The sequence below is a fragment of the Trachurus japonicus genome, chromosome 18 (assembly GCF_045865225.1).
Source record: "Trachurus japonicus isolate A0001 chromosome 18, Traja_1.0".
In the NCBI taxonomy this organism is placed as follows: Eukaryota; Metazoa; Chordata; class Actinopteri; order Carangiformes; family Carangidae; genus Trachurus; species Trachurus japonicus.
In genome coordinates this window covers 15,535,301-15,552,552 of record NC_140924.1, presented here as the reverse complement: position 1 = coordinate 15,552,552, position 17,252 = coordinate 15,535,301, and the positions used below count along the sequence as shown (strand labels likewise).

General features: G+C 40.4%; 2 protein-coding genes across 3 annotated transcripts in view; both read left to right on the top strand.

The window, feature by feature from the left end:
* Positions 1-13,889, top strand: part of LOC146968942 (complement C1q-like protein 2) — a 47,621-nt gene extending 33,732 nt beyond the window's left edge. Inside the window, exons 2-3 of one of the 2 annotated variants that reach the window (XM_085759990.1) lie at positions 13,313-13,419; positions 13,514-13,889. In XM_085759990.1, coding sequence (XP_085616116.1) covers positions 13,313-13,419; positions 13,514-13,794 — 388 coding nt within the window. In that variant the 3' untranslated portion in view covers positions 13,795-13,889. Of the gene's footprint in view, positions 1-13,298; positions 13,420-13,513 lie in introns of those variants that run through there. The other variant, XM_085759991.1, reaches the window with a different exon arrangement.
* The window catches only part of LOC146968941 (complement C1q-like protein 3), a 59,849-nt gene that overhangs the window by 39,449 nt on the left and 3,148 nt on the right, over positions 1-17,252 (top strand). The window lies entirely within an intron of this gene.

Sequence of the window (17,252 nt, the reverse complement as noted above, 5' to 3'; positions counted from 1 at the left end):
ATCATTAGGGAGAGAGGAGTTCTGTGGCTTTCTGCACATGTACACGCAGACAGAGAGACCGTCAGACACACACACACACACACACACACAGGTTTTCAGCTCACATTCATCAACCTCTCAATTATTTTATACTTTTGATGTAAACATCTCCAACAATTTATATTTTTCTCATGAATTTAAGTTCAGACGTTTAGTCTTTCCAACTCTATTAATAGTAGTACAATTACAGGTGGAGCCTGGGACATAGGACGCAGCTTTTAACATCTATCTATCTATCTATCTATCTATCTATCTATCTATCTATCTATCTATCTATCTATCTATCTATCTATCTATCTATCTATCTATCTATCTATCTATAAACCCTTTGTCTCTTGTTTTCTCTCTTTTTCTTTCTTTCTTTTACTCCTTCATTTGTATTTTACATAACTTCTTTCTATCTTTCCCTCCCTATCCATCCATCCATCTACCTCTTTCTATCTATCATCCCCCTCTCTCTTTTTCTTCTTTCTTTCTTTCACCCCATTTCTTTTTACTTCTTTGTTTCTTTCTGTTTTTCTTTCTACTCCTTTTCTCTTTCTATGTTTCTTCTCCATTTCTTTCTTTCTTTCTTTCTTTCTTTCTACTGCTCTCTGTATATCTCTCTCTTTCATTTATCCACCCCAATATCTTTCCTTCTTTCTTACTACTCCTCTGTCTCTTTCATTCATTCTCTATTCTCTTTATGTTCTATTATTCTGTTTTTCTTACCTTTTTCTTTCTCTATCTACCCTTCTCTCTGTGTCTTCTTTCTTTCTGTCCTTTTGTTCTTTCTTTCTTTCTGCATCTACCCTTCCCATTTTCTTTCTTTCCTTCTGTCCTTTTCTTCTTTCTTTCTTTCTTCAGCTCATTCAGCATTGTTTCAACAATTTCTTCAGCTCATTCAGCATTGCTTTCAGCATTCACATCATTTCCATTCTTGGAAATGTTTTTTCTAGTTATTTTTCATCTTCCGGACGATTTTCAATTCGCTACTAGTCAGAGTTGCAGGACAAATTATATATCAAAACGTGCGGTTCGATCAGGATCGGGGTGCTATTACTTTTCTCAACAGTTTACGAATTTTTCGCGACATAAGTCGCGAAAAACTGCGCAAAAATTTGCATTGAAGTCAATGGGACGGGCGGAAAAAAAAGAGCGAAAAAGACCAATCATTGGAGTTTAACAAACGTCTACTGCTCAGGCATACTTTCACCTAGAGACTCCATTTAAACTTTAAACAGTAGACACAAGTCTTGTGTATTGGCGTATTACTCCACGTTTTGATAGGTCATATAGTTTTTGATCAATCCCTGTTCAATGACCATGATCATTTTTGGAGAAATTATGAGATTATAATGGGTGTGTATTGGACGGAATGTTTGTGTCAGAGTGCGTGACATCATCGGTTAGAGTGGGAGAGATGCCAGAAAAACTCCAGATTTTTTCTCTTTCCAAACTCCAGACGGCCACAATTTACACTCTACACACATAATTTCCGCCACGTTTGTAGACGAGCTCATCCTCGATCTCTTAATCTGCTCAAAATATCAGAGTGATTTACAGAATTTAAACTCTGAGCCTCTAAGTGCGGCCACGTCTGTCTTTGCTCCTCATTGACTCCAATACAAATATTTTCTGAGAGAAGCAGAACGGCCTGATGTTTTAAAACTGCCATCCTCTCCAAAATATTTACTGTAGAAACACCAAATCGTACCAAACTTTTCAGTAAGTCCTTAGAGCAACGTTGATCTGTGTTTTGTTCTGATAGGAGTTACCGTTTTGTCATGCTAAGCCTAAATGTGAGACCGGTGCAGAGGCAGAAAATGGCTCTTTTTCTCCACGTTTCTGTCTGTCTCAGCCTGCGGGGGCCCCTATCGCCGTGGTAACCTCTTTGATCCTCAGGCCAGAGCTCGTTAACTTCATAAACAATCCACCTGGCGCTCGTTTAAATGTTTATAAACACCGACACAGCTAAATCAGACTGACACAGGATGCAGCTACTAAATAACTATGTGTCAAGTCAGTCACACACACACACACAGACTCTAGAGCCAGCTTCATGTGATTACAGTTACACACACACACATACACACACACACACACACACACACAGTTAACCTAATGTGGTTACAGCTCCTCCATATCAGTGCTTATAGAAAGATGATCATGTGTCTGTCTGATCAGCTCTGTCTTGACCTTAAGATCGTGGGTTTGATTCCCATGTTGACAGAGATGGCACAACCCGCAGTAGCTCCCGTGGCCCATTCAAAATTTCCCGAGAGGAAATTTTCTAGTTAGCTGATGTTATTGAGGCGTGACAGCCCTGTCACATTTGACAGGTTGGCCATGCCTCCTGCCGCTGATGAAGACACGTCACTCCAACACGAGGTGAGGCTTCTGAGGAAGATAGAAGTCTTGTCGAAACATGTCAAGGTACCGATAATCCTTATTACACTCATGTCTTGCATATAAGAACTGTCTTTCACTATATACATTTTTTATTTAGTTCATTTGTCTCAACCATTTCAAAAATAATCTATGCCATTGGATCACAGATATTGCTCAGCTTTGTAAACAATCTCTGCCCAGCTTTTCTACATAGAAATCATTACATAATGTCAAGTGTGCTGGATCCAAGTGTACACAATAACAGCTAGTTGCAAGATTTTTACCTGTCCCTGAAGTTGCCTGTTGTCTGCCAACATTGGCATTGTGGTCTATGATGGCAAGCTGAGTACGGGCCAACATGGATTCATAGCGGAAGTGTAGTCTTTTTGGAGTATATTTGAGCATTGAAGAATGGAACACTTCCAATGATCCTGAGTTGGTAAATAATACAAAACCAAAGTTGTTCATCCCTTCAAGTGGCAAAGCCATCAAGCTTGTCTCTTACAGTTTTGTCTAAAAGTAGATAACCAAGTAAAGACACATAATTCCATAATTACCTCAGGATCACCTCCAGACGACTCACATGACCAGTACAAGTGATTGCTGATTGATTTCAGCCATGGCAGGAGATCTGCGTTTGCTTTCTTATTTGATACAGACACTATTTTCTTCTTCACACCTGGGTAGACAACAAAAACAAATCATTCTCAAAACAAAAAACAAGTTAGATTAGTTGATGTTGTGAGATACAATCCATCAATGAATGGGTTATGCTTTCAGACAGTATGTATTTCTACAGGTTACTTACTCTTGCCAACATGCCAAGCATCGAATTCATGCTGGATCTTGTCTTTGTATTTTTCACTGGCCATGAGTTTCCTGATGGATGGTGATCTGTCTGTTGTAATAAGGCCAACATCCACACCAAGGTACATCAAGTGGTCGAGACCCCTTTCAAAACCCATGACTTCCATCGCTACAGAGCTGTTAGCTTCTGTAACCTAGAGAATAAAAAATATTTGTCAGACATGCTTACAAGGCAGCACTGGACAACCACTCCTGTCTATCACTACCTTGTTTATAAAAGAAACCTCATTTATATAAGGTACCAGCTGTATTACCTCAACCAATTCAAAATGAACTACTTCTTTTGTAGCATCATCCGAGTATTTGGCACTGAAACCTTGGGAGAAGATCAGTATTACTTATGTAACCCAGGTCCCATGTAGTTAAAAATAAAGCTAGAGTGGTTAATACTATGAGACTGGGCCTGGGCTCGTTGTAGGAAAATACAACTTTTTTTATGTTACTTCTAGAATAGTTGAATACATTTTCTTATTGCAAGACACAAAAGAGAAAAGTTTTTTTGGCAGTACCTTGACGACGGGAATACTTCCGTCGTCCTCAGAAGCATCACCTGTTGTTGGTATGACGTGTCATTTATCAGCTTCATAATATCAGCTGATAAATGACACGTCACACCAGGTGATGCTTCTGAGGAAGGCGAAAGTATTCCTGTCGTCAAGGTACTGCCAAAAAAACTTTTCTCTTTTGTGTCTTGCAATAAGAAAATGTATTCAACTATTAGAAAACAGACACTGTAAACCTTTTCACACTAGTGATGATGTTATATTCCGAACCCATTATTTACCATAAATGTGTAATTTATAAATTCAACTGCTATCCTGTTTTACCGAGGATGAAGCCGTGGAACAAGAAGTGAGCGACCTAAGTATGACCTTGGGGTAGATGGATCTTTTGGATGAATCTGACTTCAGCTTTCAACCACACAGCAGCACCACATCCTCAAGCCAAGAAAATATGTCTGGCTCAGCCAGCTCGGCCGAAGATAACCAAGAGGGATGGGCAGAAAGGAAGTGGATAGTAAACGAGTCACACATCATGAAACTGTTCACATCCTGCAACATATGCAGTGTTGGCATAACACAGAAGCAAAAGGCTATATCTGGCAGCAGACTCAAAATTACCTGGACCTGCCGTAACGGACACACGGGCTTTTGGGACGCATGCCCTGAAACTAGAAATATGGCAGACAATAACCTTCTAATAAGTGCTGGCATTCTTTTTACTGGAGCAACATACACAGACATAGCAGAGTGGGCCGAACTTCTCAATATACAAATTCCAAAGAAAACAGCATTTTATGCTATACAGTCTACCTACCTCATCCCAGTCATCCACTATGCTTATAGAGATCAACAAGATAAACTAATGCAGCGTCTCATTCAGCAATCACTTTTGGGACAGAAAATTGAAGTCTGCGGTGATGCCAGATGTGACAGCCCTGGTAAACTTTCATCCTAATTTAAAATTTTGTTATTATCAGTTCACTGTGTATCACTGTGAAACTAAGTGTAGCCCTGTACAAAAATCATATGTGTCTTGCAATAAGAACACTTGTTTCAAGTAACACCACCACTGTTACTGTAAATATGGAAAAGCTGTATTATGGAGAAATGTTTCATATATCAAAAGGATTATAAAATAGAAATTCTACTCACTTGTATGAGATCTGTCATAGCTTTATGGGGTTGATATGACATGGATGGAGTGGCAGTTCGTTGCTTGTACAGACAAAAAAAATATGCAGTGAGCTTCATTATAGCCATGTAGGATCTCAGTTGCTACTGTGGTTTTGAATGACAAGACATTATGTTTTTCTTGTTTATAAAAGGTGTTAGCACTGTTAAATGTACCTCTGACTGTGCCCAAGTTGGAGGCAGTGCCAAGTATGCCCCGGATTGTAATGGTTTGGTGCGTGGTGTCTTGTGTGGACTAGACAGAAGTAGGGTCAATAAAAAGGAATAAGAGCAGTGATAGAGAAACATGTACAGTAAAGCACAGTAATACAGTGCAGTGTTTCCCACAGGTTGGCAAGCACAACGTGTGTGGGGGTCGTATTGTCCGACAGGGTGAGTGAGAGGGGAGAGGTGGGGTTGCGGTCGTAATGTCCGATCAGAGGGTGGGGGCCGATCCACGAATACATGAATGGGAAACACTCTTATTACCTAACACATTCCATAATATGCCATTTCAGATGTACTGTAAGACAAATGTAGAAAGAAAAAACGACACCGACAGTAACATTTTCATAAGGTTTACAACATTACCTGTGGTTTAGCTGAAACACAGACCATGGTCATCGGAACTGCATGAGGCTTCAGTCTTGGCCGTATAATGCGTTGTTTGACAGGTTTTGCCTTTCTCAGACCACTTCTTCGAAACGCTGCTGGAGCTGGATCCGGCTTCCTCAGGTATAAATCATCCTGGTCGAAGTGCTGGCTGCAGACTTTGTAGTCCTCACGTTTAATTTTTTCAGCCGTGGTATCGGGGTTCATTTGAAGAGCGACTAGCCATAACCGCATTATTTCTTTATCAGACGTCGGTATTTTATGAAAGCTCATCGAGCGTAACGTGACAGTTGTCATTTTGTTGGTGCAATTAGGAAAACAACAAAAAAAACTAGGCATTGTTTCTAAAGAAAAGTCAACTTCTCTTACTGCGAGTCCTGTGTCTGACGAAAACGGAGCTTTTACTACTGCACGTAAACAAACCGAGCCCGTCAACTTGGGTCCGCGAGACTTTGAATAAGAGCCAGTTTTACAAACATGTCGGCTTGCTCGAAGTAAATAAACTTATCGGTGCATGTTTGAGTAGCCATCTGCCACTGTCTGTGGAAAAAAATTGCGGATTTGAGGGCTGCAAACAGCCTAAGTAGCGGAACTTACATCCACTCCCATTCATTGCTGCCGGGACGATGCGGGGACAGACGGGACTACCGCAAAACAGGAGCGATTAAACTGAAAATCTTCAGATTCATTCTTTTAGACCTAAAATGTTAGGAAAATACACCCCAGAGTTGAATTTGCCTGGAATTGTCCTTTAATGGACTGGAGTGTTTTTTTCATATTGAGACAACCTTCATTCCAAAGAAATGCAACCAACGGTTTCTTTGGTAAACACGTAAGATTTTTAATTGTTGCCAAATAGGCCTGCCTCAAATTCTAACAAAACGGACAAAATTACAACAAAGTGATCTTTTCATGTTTCATGCACAGACTTTTTGAAGGGCAGGGGCGAAAAGGAAAAAAAAGGGCACATAGTAGCGCGTCCTCGCCATTGAAGAGGGCACTTTAACACGCGTTTTGGCTCCCAAGAGGCCACTTTAGCACATGCTCCTAGAGAGCACTTTCAGGGCTGCCAAGTTTCAGAAAATGACAAGCGTAAGACTGTAGTGACCTATGGTCGCCGGCGAAAAAAATTTGGCCTTTTTTAACGTCGATTTGGCCTGTTTTAATATCACGATACCTTAAGACTAAAAAAACATCGATTTGGCCTGTTTTAACACGTGTTTTGGCCCCCAAGAGGGCACTTTAGCACACGTTTTGGTTCCTAGAGAGCACTTTAGCACGCATTTTGGCTTCCAGGGGGGCACTTTAACACGTGTTTTGGCTCCCAAGAGGGCACTTTAGCACACGTTTTGGCTTCCAAGGGCACTTTAACATGTGTTTTGGCTCCTAGAGGGCACTTTAGCACACGTTTTGGCTGCCATTAGGGCACTTTAGCAAACGCTTTGGCTCCTAGAGGGCACTTTAGCACACATTTTGGCCCCTATGAGGACACTTTAGCACGTGTTTTGGCTTCCAAGAGGGCACTTTAACGCGCGTTTTGGCCCCCATGAGGGCACTTGAGCACACTTTTTGGCTCCCAAGAGGGCACTTAAGCATGCGTTTTGGCTCCTAGAGGGCACTTAGCACGTGTTTTGGCCCCCATGAGGGCACTTGAGCACACTTTTTGGCTCCCAAGAGGGCACTTAAGCATGCGTTTTGGCTGCCATTAGGGCACTTTAGCAAACGCTTTGGCTCCTAGAGGGCACTTTAGCACACATTTTGGCCCCCATGAGGACACTTTAGCACGTGTTTTGGCTCCCAAGAGGGAACTTTAATGCGCGTTTTGGCTCCCAGGGGGCACTTTAGTACGCGTCTATATTATCTCTTGGGCGGCGCTGTGATAAAAAGGTTAGCTCAGCTGGTCATGCATATAGTTTTGTCTTTCGAACATGTGACAGCTAAATGAACACTTCAACAGAGATAGGGATATAGCCAGGGATCCTCTCTGCCTGTGACACAACAATAAAGAAGGATGTTTCCACAAACCACAAAGTCAAAAGGAGGTTATGAGTGTCTAGATTCAGAAGTTTATCATGCAACACTTGCTCATCTCACTGCAGGGATGATACAAAAAACAACATAAAAAAATATTCAACTTGTTTATTCATTCATTATCTTCCCTCTCTTGTACTACAGAAGAGGATTAGGGCCGCTGTGGGGAAAAAAAGGAAGTTCTGAGTTTTTTAACTCAGAACTTCCACCCAATGCCCACGCTCCTCAATCTTTCAAGATTTTAGATTCATTCTGTTAAACCTTGTATTATTTCTAACACAATGCTTGAGACTCTTGCTGATACTATTTCCCTTATGTTTCTTGTCACAATTGAACGTTGCACCAAATGGCATGAATGTCACACCATACGATAAACTGCACCACACCCCAATTTGTCAATGCAAAAAAGTGTATTTTATATAATCTTTTATTATTACTGACTCAGGTCCATTATAATATTATATATTTACCATTCAAACAAAAACAATTGAGAATATGTCTTGTAAACAAAGGTTACAGAGGAATTCCAATTGCTGAACTAAAACAATAACATCATCCAATATAAACACCCAATATTGTCTTTCGAACATGTGACAGCTAAATGAACACTTCAACAGAAATAGGGATGTATAGCCAGGGATCGTCTCTGCCTGTGACACAACAATAAAGAATTCTAGCTGCTGCGCAGCGATGGGTCGGGTCCGGGCTAATTTTGGCCAATTTAGGCAAATTCTGAGCAACAAAAAGGAGAATAGGAGGACAAGACAGTTGACCATATAATGTTCAATTTGCACCAGTTGAGGATCGAACCCTCAACATCTGGAACCAAAGACCATTGTCTATCGCACTGAGCTAATTGGCAAGTGGCAGTTCAACAGTGGCTTCACAAATTGAGTAAGCCATTCACTGTCACGCAGGCAGATTTGAAACCACTGTAAAAAACAAAACAAAAAAAAAACAGTTTTTGAGGTAAAATTCTGATATGTTTTTGTCAAACATCATCTACCATGACTCTAAAAATGTTGTACATTTGTTTCACAAAGAACAGCTGGTATTTTGATGTAGTATCATTATCTCATTTGCTGGGTCTTGAACCCCCATCCTCAGACATCAAGAACCAGCTCCTTTCTCACTGAACTAATAATCTGGTATTGAGACATGATGTGTGACTTCTCAAATAGACTCAGGGAGTCAGACACCAGGCAGCAGTTGTCAAGGCAGATTTCAAAAATGGTCAAAATGTCAGAAATTGACACTTGCTCATCTGACTGCAGGAATGACACTAAAAACAACATAGAAAAAACAAAATATTCAACTTGTTTATTCATTCATTATCTTCCCTCTCTTGTACTACGGAAGAGGATTAGGGCCGCTGTGGAAAAAAAGTGAGTTCTGAGTTTTTAACTCAGAAACTTACGCCATCATATCCCTTTAACTTGAAGGGGAAATTCAAATTTTTTTTTTTTTTATTTTGTCACTAAGAGAAACTCTTGGTACAGGTGGTCTGCAGGTGACGTCACATTCAAGACTGGATGGGGCAGGAAGTTATTTGCCGATAACGTTTGTTCAACATCCTTATAAACAAGGTCACCAGCTGTTGTGTGTTGACAGCAGGTGTAGATAAAACTTGTGGGTCTTCGGTGAGTGAACAGAATCAGCTAAGATCCAAATCTGTGCTAACTGTCTCACAGAAACTAGAAGGAAACATCTGTGGTTGGGTTAGTTGGGAGGTACCAATACAATCTCATAAATACTTGACATGTTTTGTTTTCTGTAGTGAAAACCATGGTGGTGTTCAGTGTTAAGTTACCATCCAGATACAGGTAAATCCATCAGATGCAGCCACACTCATAATCACTCATGTTGATTGATTTATGTGACACAATAAATACATGTCACAATATCTTGTTTCCACAGGTGTGTTCACTGCACCTGTTGCAGGTGTTTATTATTTCACCTTCTTCTACCATGCTGGAGCACGCCATGCTTCCACACTGGTGCTGACCAAGAACAACGAGCTGGTTGTTAAGACAGCTGACACTGCTGATAATGGAGGAAATGCTGCATTCTTGCAGCTTCAGAAAGGGGACGAGGTGTGTGTGCTCCTGCCTAAAGGTGCTGCTGTTTGGGCAGCTGGCGGCCACACCACCTTCAGTGGGTTTCTGGTCCAGTCGTGTTAAAATCGATGTCTCCAGGAAAATAGATGCCAAAACCTGAAATAAATTATGAGTCTGTCTTACAATGAAATTTCTAATTGAATCAGGTGTCATGTCTGATCAAAATAAATCACCATAATGCAAATCAAATTAGTCTTGACTGGTTCTATTCACTGTTTCATGTCTGAGAACTGATACGTTTCTTATTAATCATCAATAACTCAGTCCTGAAAAACTAGAGATGATTATGAGTCACAAAGAAATAATTAAGGAATACCATACCAATGAATCTAACCATGGATTCATAATTGTTGGTGGAGCAGAGAAATTACCAGTATAGTTATTATTAGGAACCTCTCGGATGTTGGTGGTGTTTATCACTTTATTCTTCTTGATTCCAATGTTTACGAAGCTTGCACCCCGGCCTAACCCTAACAAACCCTGTGGCATGAAATTTCTACGAAAAAATGTATTTTGCTGCTATGGTCAATTTAGAAAAATGACGCAAACCACATGGAAATGAGTTACCCTTGATCTTGAGGCAAAGTAGATCAGTCAGGACAAGGAAACCCCATCTGTCTTGGACACAAACAGTTAGTGAACCAATTCAAGTTTTTAAAATATGCTGGTGGAAATACATTTGACCTCTTTTCAATTATTCCTAGATAAATGAATTATGTTACAGTTTTTCTCAATTGCTAAAACACTAAACCCTGTTGTCTGAACCAAATTCTCAGTTGCCTGAACCCACTGATTGAATCAGTCACTCTTTTGGCAAAACCATCAGCACTTTTCACCTGTTTAGACACATCTTGTCAACACATTTTCATTGTGATGCACCTGTGTTGCATAATGCTGAGCACAGGTGGCAAAAGTCAAACACAACTAAAGCACGGGTGTCACCAGTTGAACACAACAACTCAAAATTTATAACACTTGTGTCCAATGATGTGAGGGAACATATACAGTAAGCCAGTTCAGGATGAAGTCCTGTGGCCTGACCCAGTACAGATCAGAGAAATTACAGTATGCTGCGGCTGAGTAATGCACTTCTCATTTGTATATTTTTGTACTTTATTTTTACGTATATATGCCTATTGCAGACAAGTGCTAAATGCACAAGATTTCTCTTTGTTTTTGTACTGTACAAGTGCTATGTGTAAAATGCACAGGATTTCTGTTTTTTTTTTACCTTTTTTTTCTTTTACAGTACTATGTACAAGTGCTAAATGCACAGGTTTTTTGTTTTGCAAGAGGAGAAGATGAGAGACGACAGGGTGAAGGAAGAAAGGATGAGGGAGGCAGGGATGAACTGGGAAGAAAAAAGAAGAAGGAAGGGAAAGGGGATGAAATTGGTGTGGGGAGGGAGGTGAAAGAAAGAGAAGGAGAGAAGTGTAAAATGCACAGGTTTTTTGTTTTGCAACATGCATTTAGCCTACAGTGAACGATAAACATTTATTTCTACAGCTTCATGTGCTGAGCATTGTGTTTTCTATTTTTCTATGTAGTGTTTAGTGGCTGCTCAGTAGTGCTTTTAATTTTGATTGACTTGGGGCACGATTTGACAACATACAGTAGTTCAGTTTTGGGCACAGATTGAACTGTTTTGAGGTGAAAGTTTGGTTTTGCAAGAAGAGTCTGAGGTTTTGTGAATGTAGCTTGAAAATTGGGGTTTGTGTTCACAGTTTAGAGAAAATGAGAGAAGCTTTCAAGAAATGTGTCTTAGCAATCGAGAAAAACTGTAAACTACATGAATTTGGTAGATATGAACATTTCCAACGCAGAAGACATGGGTCCTTGTTAGAGCTGTGCAATTAATCAAAATTTCATTGTGATTTCGATATGGGCTCCAGAGATCTCAAAACTTGAACAATCTAGGTAAAAATGTTATTTTGCCATTTTGCTGCGCTATTGCACTGCACTCACTCAGTCAACACTGTAAACCAAAGTCAACAGAGAGAGAGAGAGAAATGGTGTGTGTGTGTGTGTGTGTGTGTGTGTGTAGGGTGTGACAGCAGACGAACTTGACTAGAATCTGGACGAGTCTTGAGTCCTTAGTTGACTGGATGTTCCAGGTTTGATTTCTGGGTGCTCCCTGCATTTGTTTCAATATTATTACTTTGAATTTGATATTCAGTGAGCGAGAGAAAGGGAGACATTTCTAAACAAAATACAGATTTTTTTTTCATATCCTCATTCAGGATTTACTTTTTGAAATCAAACCGGGAACATCCAGTCAACTAAGGACTCAAGACCCTTTTATTACAGTTTCCCCTTTCAATGAAACCAAGTGTCCTCACATACGGGTATAGTTTTAAATCTGGAGTTGCTAACAAAGAAATCGGCTTGAAATTCGTTATTTTGTAATTTAGTGTCAGATGGATCTCCTCCTGTCTGACTGAAGAGGAAGATGACACGTGGCAAATTTGAATCTAATTTGAATTAATTTATTAAGGATAGATCCTTGAGATGAATCATCTCATTTTCGATGGGGTCCTTCCACAAAGTGATACAAATAATACAAAGTCGAAAGAAAAAAAAAGAAATACAGTGAAACACATTGCAGGACTTACACATGACATACACACACACACAGAGACAAGGCTCTCCTAACCCCAGATAATCCACAGACCAAATCTCAATTTAGTAGGCCTAATCAATTTAGTAATATCCATGCTGATAAATAGGAAAAAAAAAGAAAGTCACAGAAATATCGGTTGATACAATAAATATACTGTATAAGATGCAACAAAGATATGAATGAGAAAATGAATGTGAAATACAAATACGAAAGATGACAGGTGGCAAATACACCTGACCTGCAGATCACGATGTTTGCGTGGAAAAATGACTAAATGGACTGGAGTGATTTTTTCATATTGGGACACAACCTTAATTCCAAAGAAATGCAACCGACTGTTTCGTTGGAAAACATGTAAGATTTTTAATTGTTGCCAAATAGGCCTGCCTCCAAATCTAACAAAACTGACACTAAATTACAACAAAGTGATTGGGACACAAACTTGATTCCAAAGAAAGAAAACATGAGACCAAATAGGCCTGCCTCCAAATCTAACAATATAAAAGCAGCCGTAGGACTCAGGTTGGAGCGAAGACGAGCAGGAGTTTGCCTACAGAGACCGAAAAAAAACTTCTCAAAGGTAAAGTGAAATTTTCAAAGACTTTAATGTAGGATCTACTGAAGAACAATTTGAAAGTTTGTTATATGTGAGGATGCCATGTGCCAACTGTTGCGTACATACTACTTCTGTGCTTATGACAGACCTAAATCTTCTGATATTGATCCTGTTAGCCGTTCAGCATCCTTATAAACAGGAGTGAGGCCGCAGCTGTAGTGTGTTGAGAGCAGGTGTAGATAATAACTTTTTAGTGGGTCCTTGGTGAGTGAACAGAATCAGCTAAGATCTAAATTTGTGCTAATTGTCTCACAGAAACTAGAAGGAAACATCTGTGGTTGGGTTATTTGGAAGGTACCTACAGTATACAAACTAATAAATACTTGACATGTTTTGATTTCTGTAGAGAAACCATGGTGGCATTCAGCGCTAAGATAAACGAGGGCGGAGCCTTTGGACCCTTCAGTGGTGATGTAACCCTGAAGTACAACTCTGTGATTACAAACATCGGTGACGCCTACAGTCCATGTACAGGTAAGTCCGTCATATGCAGCCACACTCATAATCACTCATGTTGATTAATTTGTGTGACAAAATGAATACATGTGACAATATGTTGTTTCCACAGGTGTGTTCACTGCACCTATTGCAGGTGTTTATTATTTCACCTTCTTCTACCATGCTGGAGGACACGTGAAGGCCGGGCTGATGCTGACCAAGAACAACGAGCTGGTTGTCGAAACATCTGATCATGCATCAAGTGGTGACACTGCTGATAATGGAGGAAATGCAGCTGTCTTGGAGCTGCAGAAAGGGGACGAGGTGTGTGTGCGCATGGTTGCTGGTAATCATGTTTGGGCAGCTGGCGACGTCACCACCTTCAGTGGGTTTCTGGTCCACCCATGTTAGAGTGGATGTCTGCTGGAATAAATGATGCATCTGTCTTAAAATGTAATTTCAAAATGAAACAGGTGTCATGTCTGATCAAAATAAATCACCACAATGCAAATCAAATCTCTTGCAAGTCTTGACTGGTTCTATCACTGTTTCATGTCTGGGAACTGATACGTTTCTTATTAATCATCAATTCCCAACAGTTTAGGCTGCTTGGCCCTTAATAAGAGAGAAGATAATCCTTGATTCGTCCTGTCAGAAAACACTATGACACACATAAAGGCAGAATATATGAAGTGAGTTACAGTTTTTCTCGATTGCTAAGACACATTTCTCGAAAGCTTCTCTCATTTTCTCTAAACTGTGAACACAAACCCCAATTTTCAAGCTACATTCACAAAACCTCAGACTCTTCTTGCAAAACCAAACTTTCACCTCAAAACAGTTCAATCTGTGCCCAAAACTGAACTGTGTTGTCAAATCGTGCCCCGAGTCAATCAAAATTAAAAGCACTACTGAGCAGCCACTAAACACTACATAGAAAAATAGAAAACACAACGCTCAGCACATGAAGCTGTAGAAATAAATGTTTATCGTTCACTGTAGGCTAAATGCATGTTGCAAAACAAAAAACCTGTGCATTTACACTGTAGCACTTCTCTCCTACCCTTTCTTTCACCCTCCTCCTTCCCTCTCCACATCCATTTCCCATCCATCCATTTCATCCCTTTTCCTTCCTTCTTATTTTTTCTTCCCAGTTCATCCCTCCCTCCCTCCCTCCCTCCCTCATCCTTTCTTCCTTCACCCTGTCGTCTCTCATATTCTCCTCTTGCAAAACAAAAAACCTGTGCATTTAGCACTTGTACATAGTACTGTAAAAAAGAAAAAAGAAAAAAAGAAGTACAAAAACCAGAAATCTTGTGCATTTACACGTAGCACTTGTATAGTACAAAGACAAACAGAAATCTTGTGCATTTAGCACTTGTATACAGTAAGCCTACGTAAAAATAAAGTACAAAAAAATAGAAATGAGAAGTGCATAACTCAGCCACAGCGTAATTTCTCTGTACTGGATCAGGCCACAGGACTTCATCCTGAACTGGCTTACAGTATATGTGCCCTCACATCATTGGACATAAGTGTTATCAATTTTGAGTTGTTGTGTTCAACCGGTGAAACTTGTGCTTTACTTGTGTTTGACTTTTGCCACCTGTGCTCAGCATTTTGCAACACAGGTGCATCACAATGAAAATGTGTTGGTAAGATGTGTCTAAACAGGTGAAAAGTGCTGATGGTTTTGCCAAAAGAGTGACTGATTCAATCAGTGGGTTCAGGCAACTGAGAATTTGGTTCAGACAACAGGGTTTAGTGTTTTAGCAACTGAGAAAAACTGTAAATGTAAAATCTGGACAAGAATGCAGCTGTGTCACTTGACCACAAGAGGAAGCTGTTGCTTACACTCACTTTTGGCAGCCCACCTAACCTTAAAGCCCCCCTCCCGCGACCCTTTTTGGTTATTTTTAAACATTCTCTGTGGTCTTTAAATTGTGATTATGAAGTTTTTAGCCAAAATCACAAAACCTGTGCCATTTCCCAGGGCTCTTCTTCTGCACAGCACCAACAGCTCGTTAGCAATGCACCTCTGGAGGGTGGGCGGAGACTGCGCTGCTCTGCACCCGCCCAGCCACCCCCTCGCTCGCTGACAGCTGGACATTGTACAATTACAGATTCAGCGCGTTTAGCGTAAAACTGCACACTGGGATTCGATCCCAGACTGGAACATAGTCCTTTTGCTCATGGTGCAAGCTGCTCTACCAGGTGAGCTATACCTGTTATACCTTGACAGCTACACCGAGCTGTCAAGCCTTTCACCTCTGAGCCAGATGCAGAGCGGGGCGGGAGCTTGTAGCACTAGTGCCCTCCCCTGGGGTTGTGACGCGTCAACCCCAGTCTCCCTGAAACTGCCAGTTTGCGTCTGCCATTGGTTCACAGCAGTTTGAAGGCAGAAAAACTCAGAAAATCAATTTTGCACTTCCTTTTCTGCTGATATGTCCTCTAACACAAGAAAAATGCCACAGGAACACGTGAAAAGCACGAAAAACACGATTTTCATGGAAGGGGGTCTTCTCCATTTGTTCTGTTTATTCAAAATGGGCAAAAAGATGCAAAAACAAAAATACATTTAATGGGATAGTTCACCCAAAATTCAAATTTCACTCATTATCTACTCACCCTCATGTCAACTAATTCCTCCGTGCCTTCTCTGAGTTACGGGGGGGGGTCCGTGCAGCAGTATTTGTCCATATAATGGTTGTGAACGGATACCAACTTTCTTCGTCCAAAAAGACACATCAAAAAACATCCAAATACCTCCATACTGCTCGTCTGTAATATCCCTCTTGTATTGAAGCTGTTAGCTTCAGAATTAGGCAGTCGGTCTGTGGTGTTTTAAGTTTTTGTTTATTGTATTTACTGTAACACGGCAGCACGGCAGCCATTGCGGTCGCGTCTTCACACACCCGCATCACTACGCGGCCGTTGTGGCATTTGCCCATATTGCCCTATGGCCAGTCCATCACTGGTCCTAATCCTCATCACACCTGGTGATGTTTCCATCTTTATTATTTGTAACTGGACAGAGACGGTAGACTGCATCAGTCACACCATTTGAATAACTTTCACTCCGTTATCTCTTCCAAATGTTGTGTTACAATTGAGTGTTTACAAAGCACACTTCTGCATTATTCTAAAGTCATACAGGGGATAGTAAGCTGAGTAAGTACACTTACACAATTAAAGAAATGAACACATTTCTTCTCACTTGTGTAGGTTATAATGAATGCCATAGGCTCTGGACCTACTTCACCCACTAACTTTATTTTACATGTAGTGTTCCTCATCATAATGATGATTTTCTTCGGCCAAGACTGTTTGCTTCAGAATTAGGCAGTCAGTCAGTGGTGTTTGAAGTTTTTGTTTATTGTAGCGTTTTATTCTTATATGACTGTTATGTTATGACTGTTCATTGTTCTTATTTGCTGTTCTCTAGGGAAGCGGGCGAGTGTCCAGGAAAATATTGGTCGATACAGTAACTGAGTAACAAAGAATTTAAGGTTATCAGCGTGAATGTTAATGGTTAGTCAACTCCTGTCAAGAGAAGTAAAGCAACATCCAAAATAAAAAGGGAAAAGCAAAGGCAAAAAAAACCAAAAAACAAGGTTCACGTTGAACTCCAGTCAGAGATTCAAGACAAGGAGGGCAGATATATGGTAAAGGGTAAATTAGATGATAAGGACGTGACCCTGTTGAATGTGTATGCGCCCCAAGGCAGCAACAAAACATTTTACAAGAAAATATTTGAGTTTTGATGATCTGTGCAGACCTCAACGCAATTTTAAATCCAAACTTGGACACAACTAATCTGAAAGATGAATTAAAAGGAGGATACAAGATTGGGGTTTGATAGATGTTTG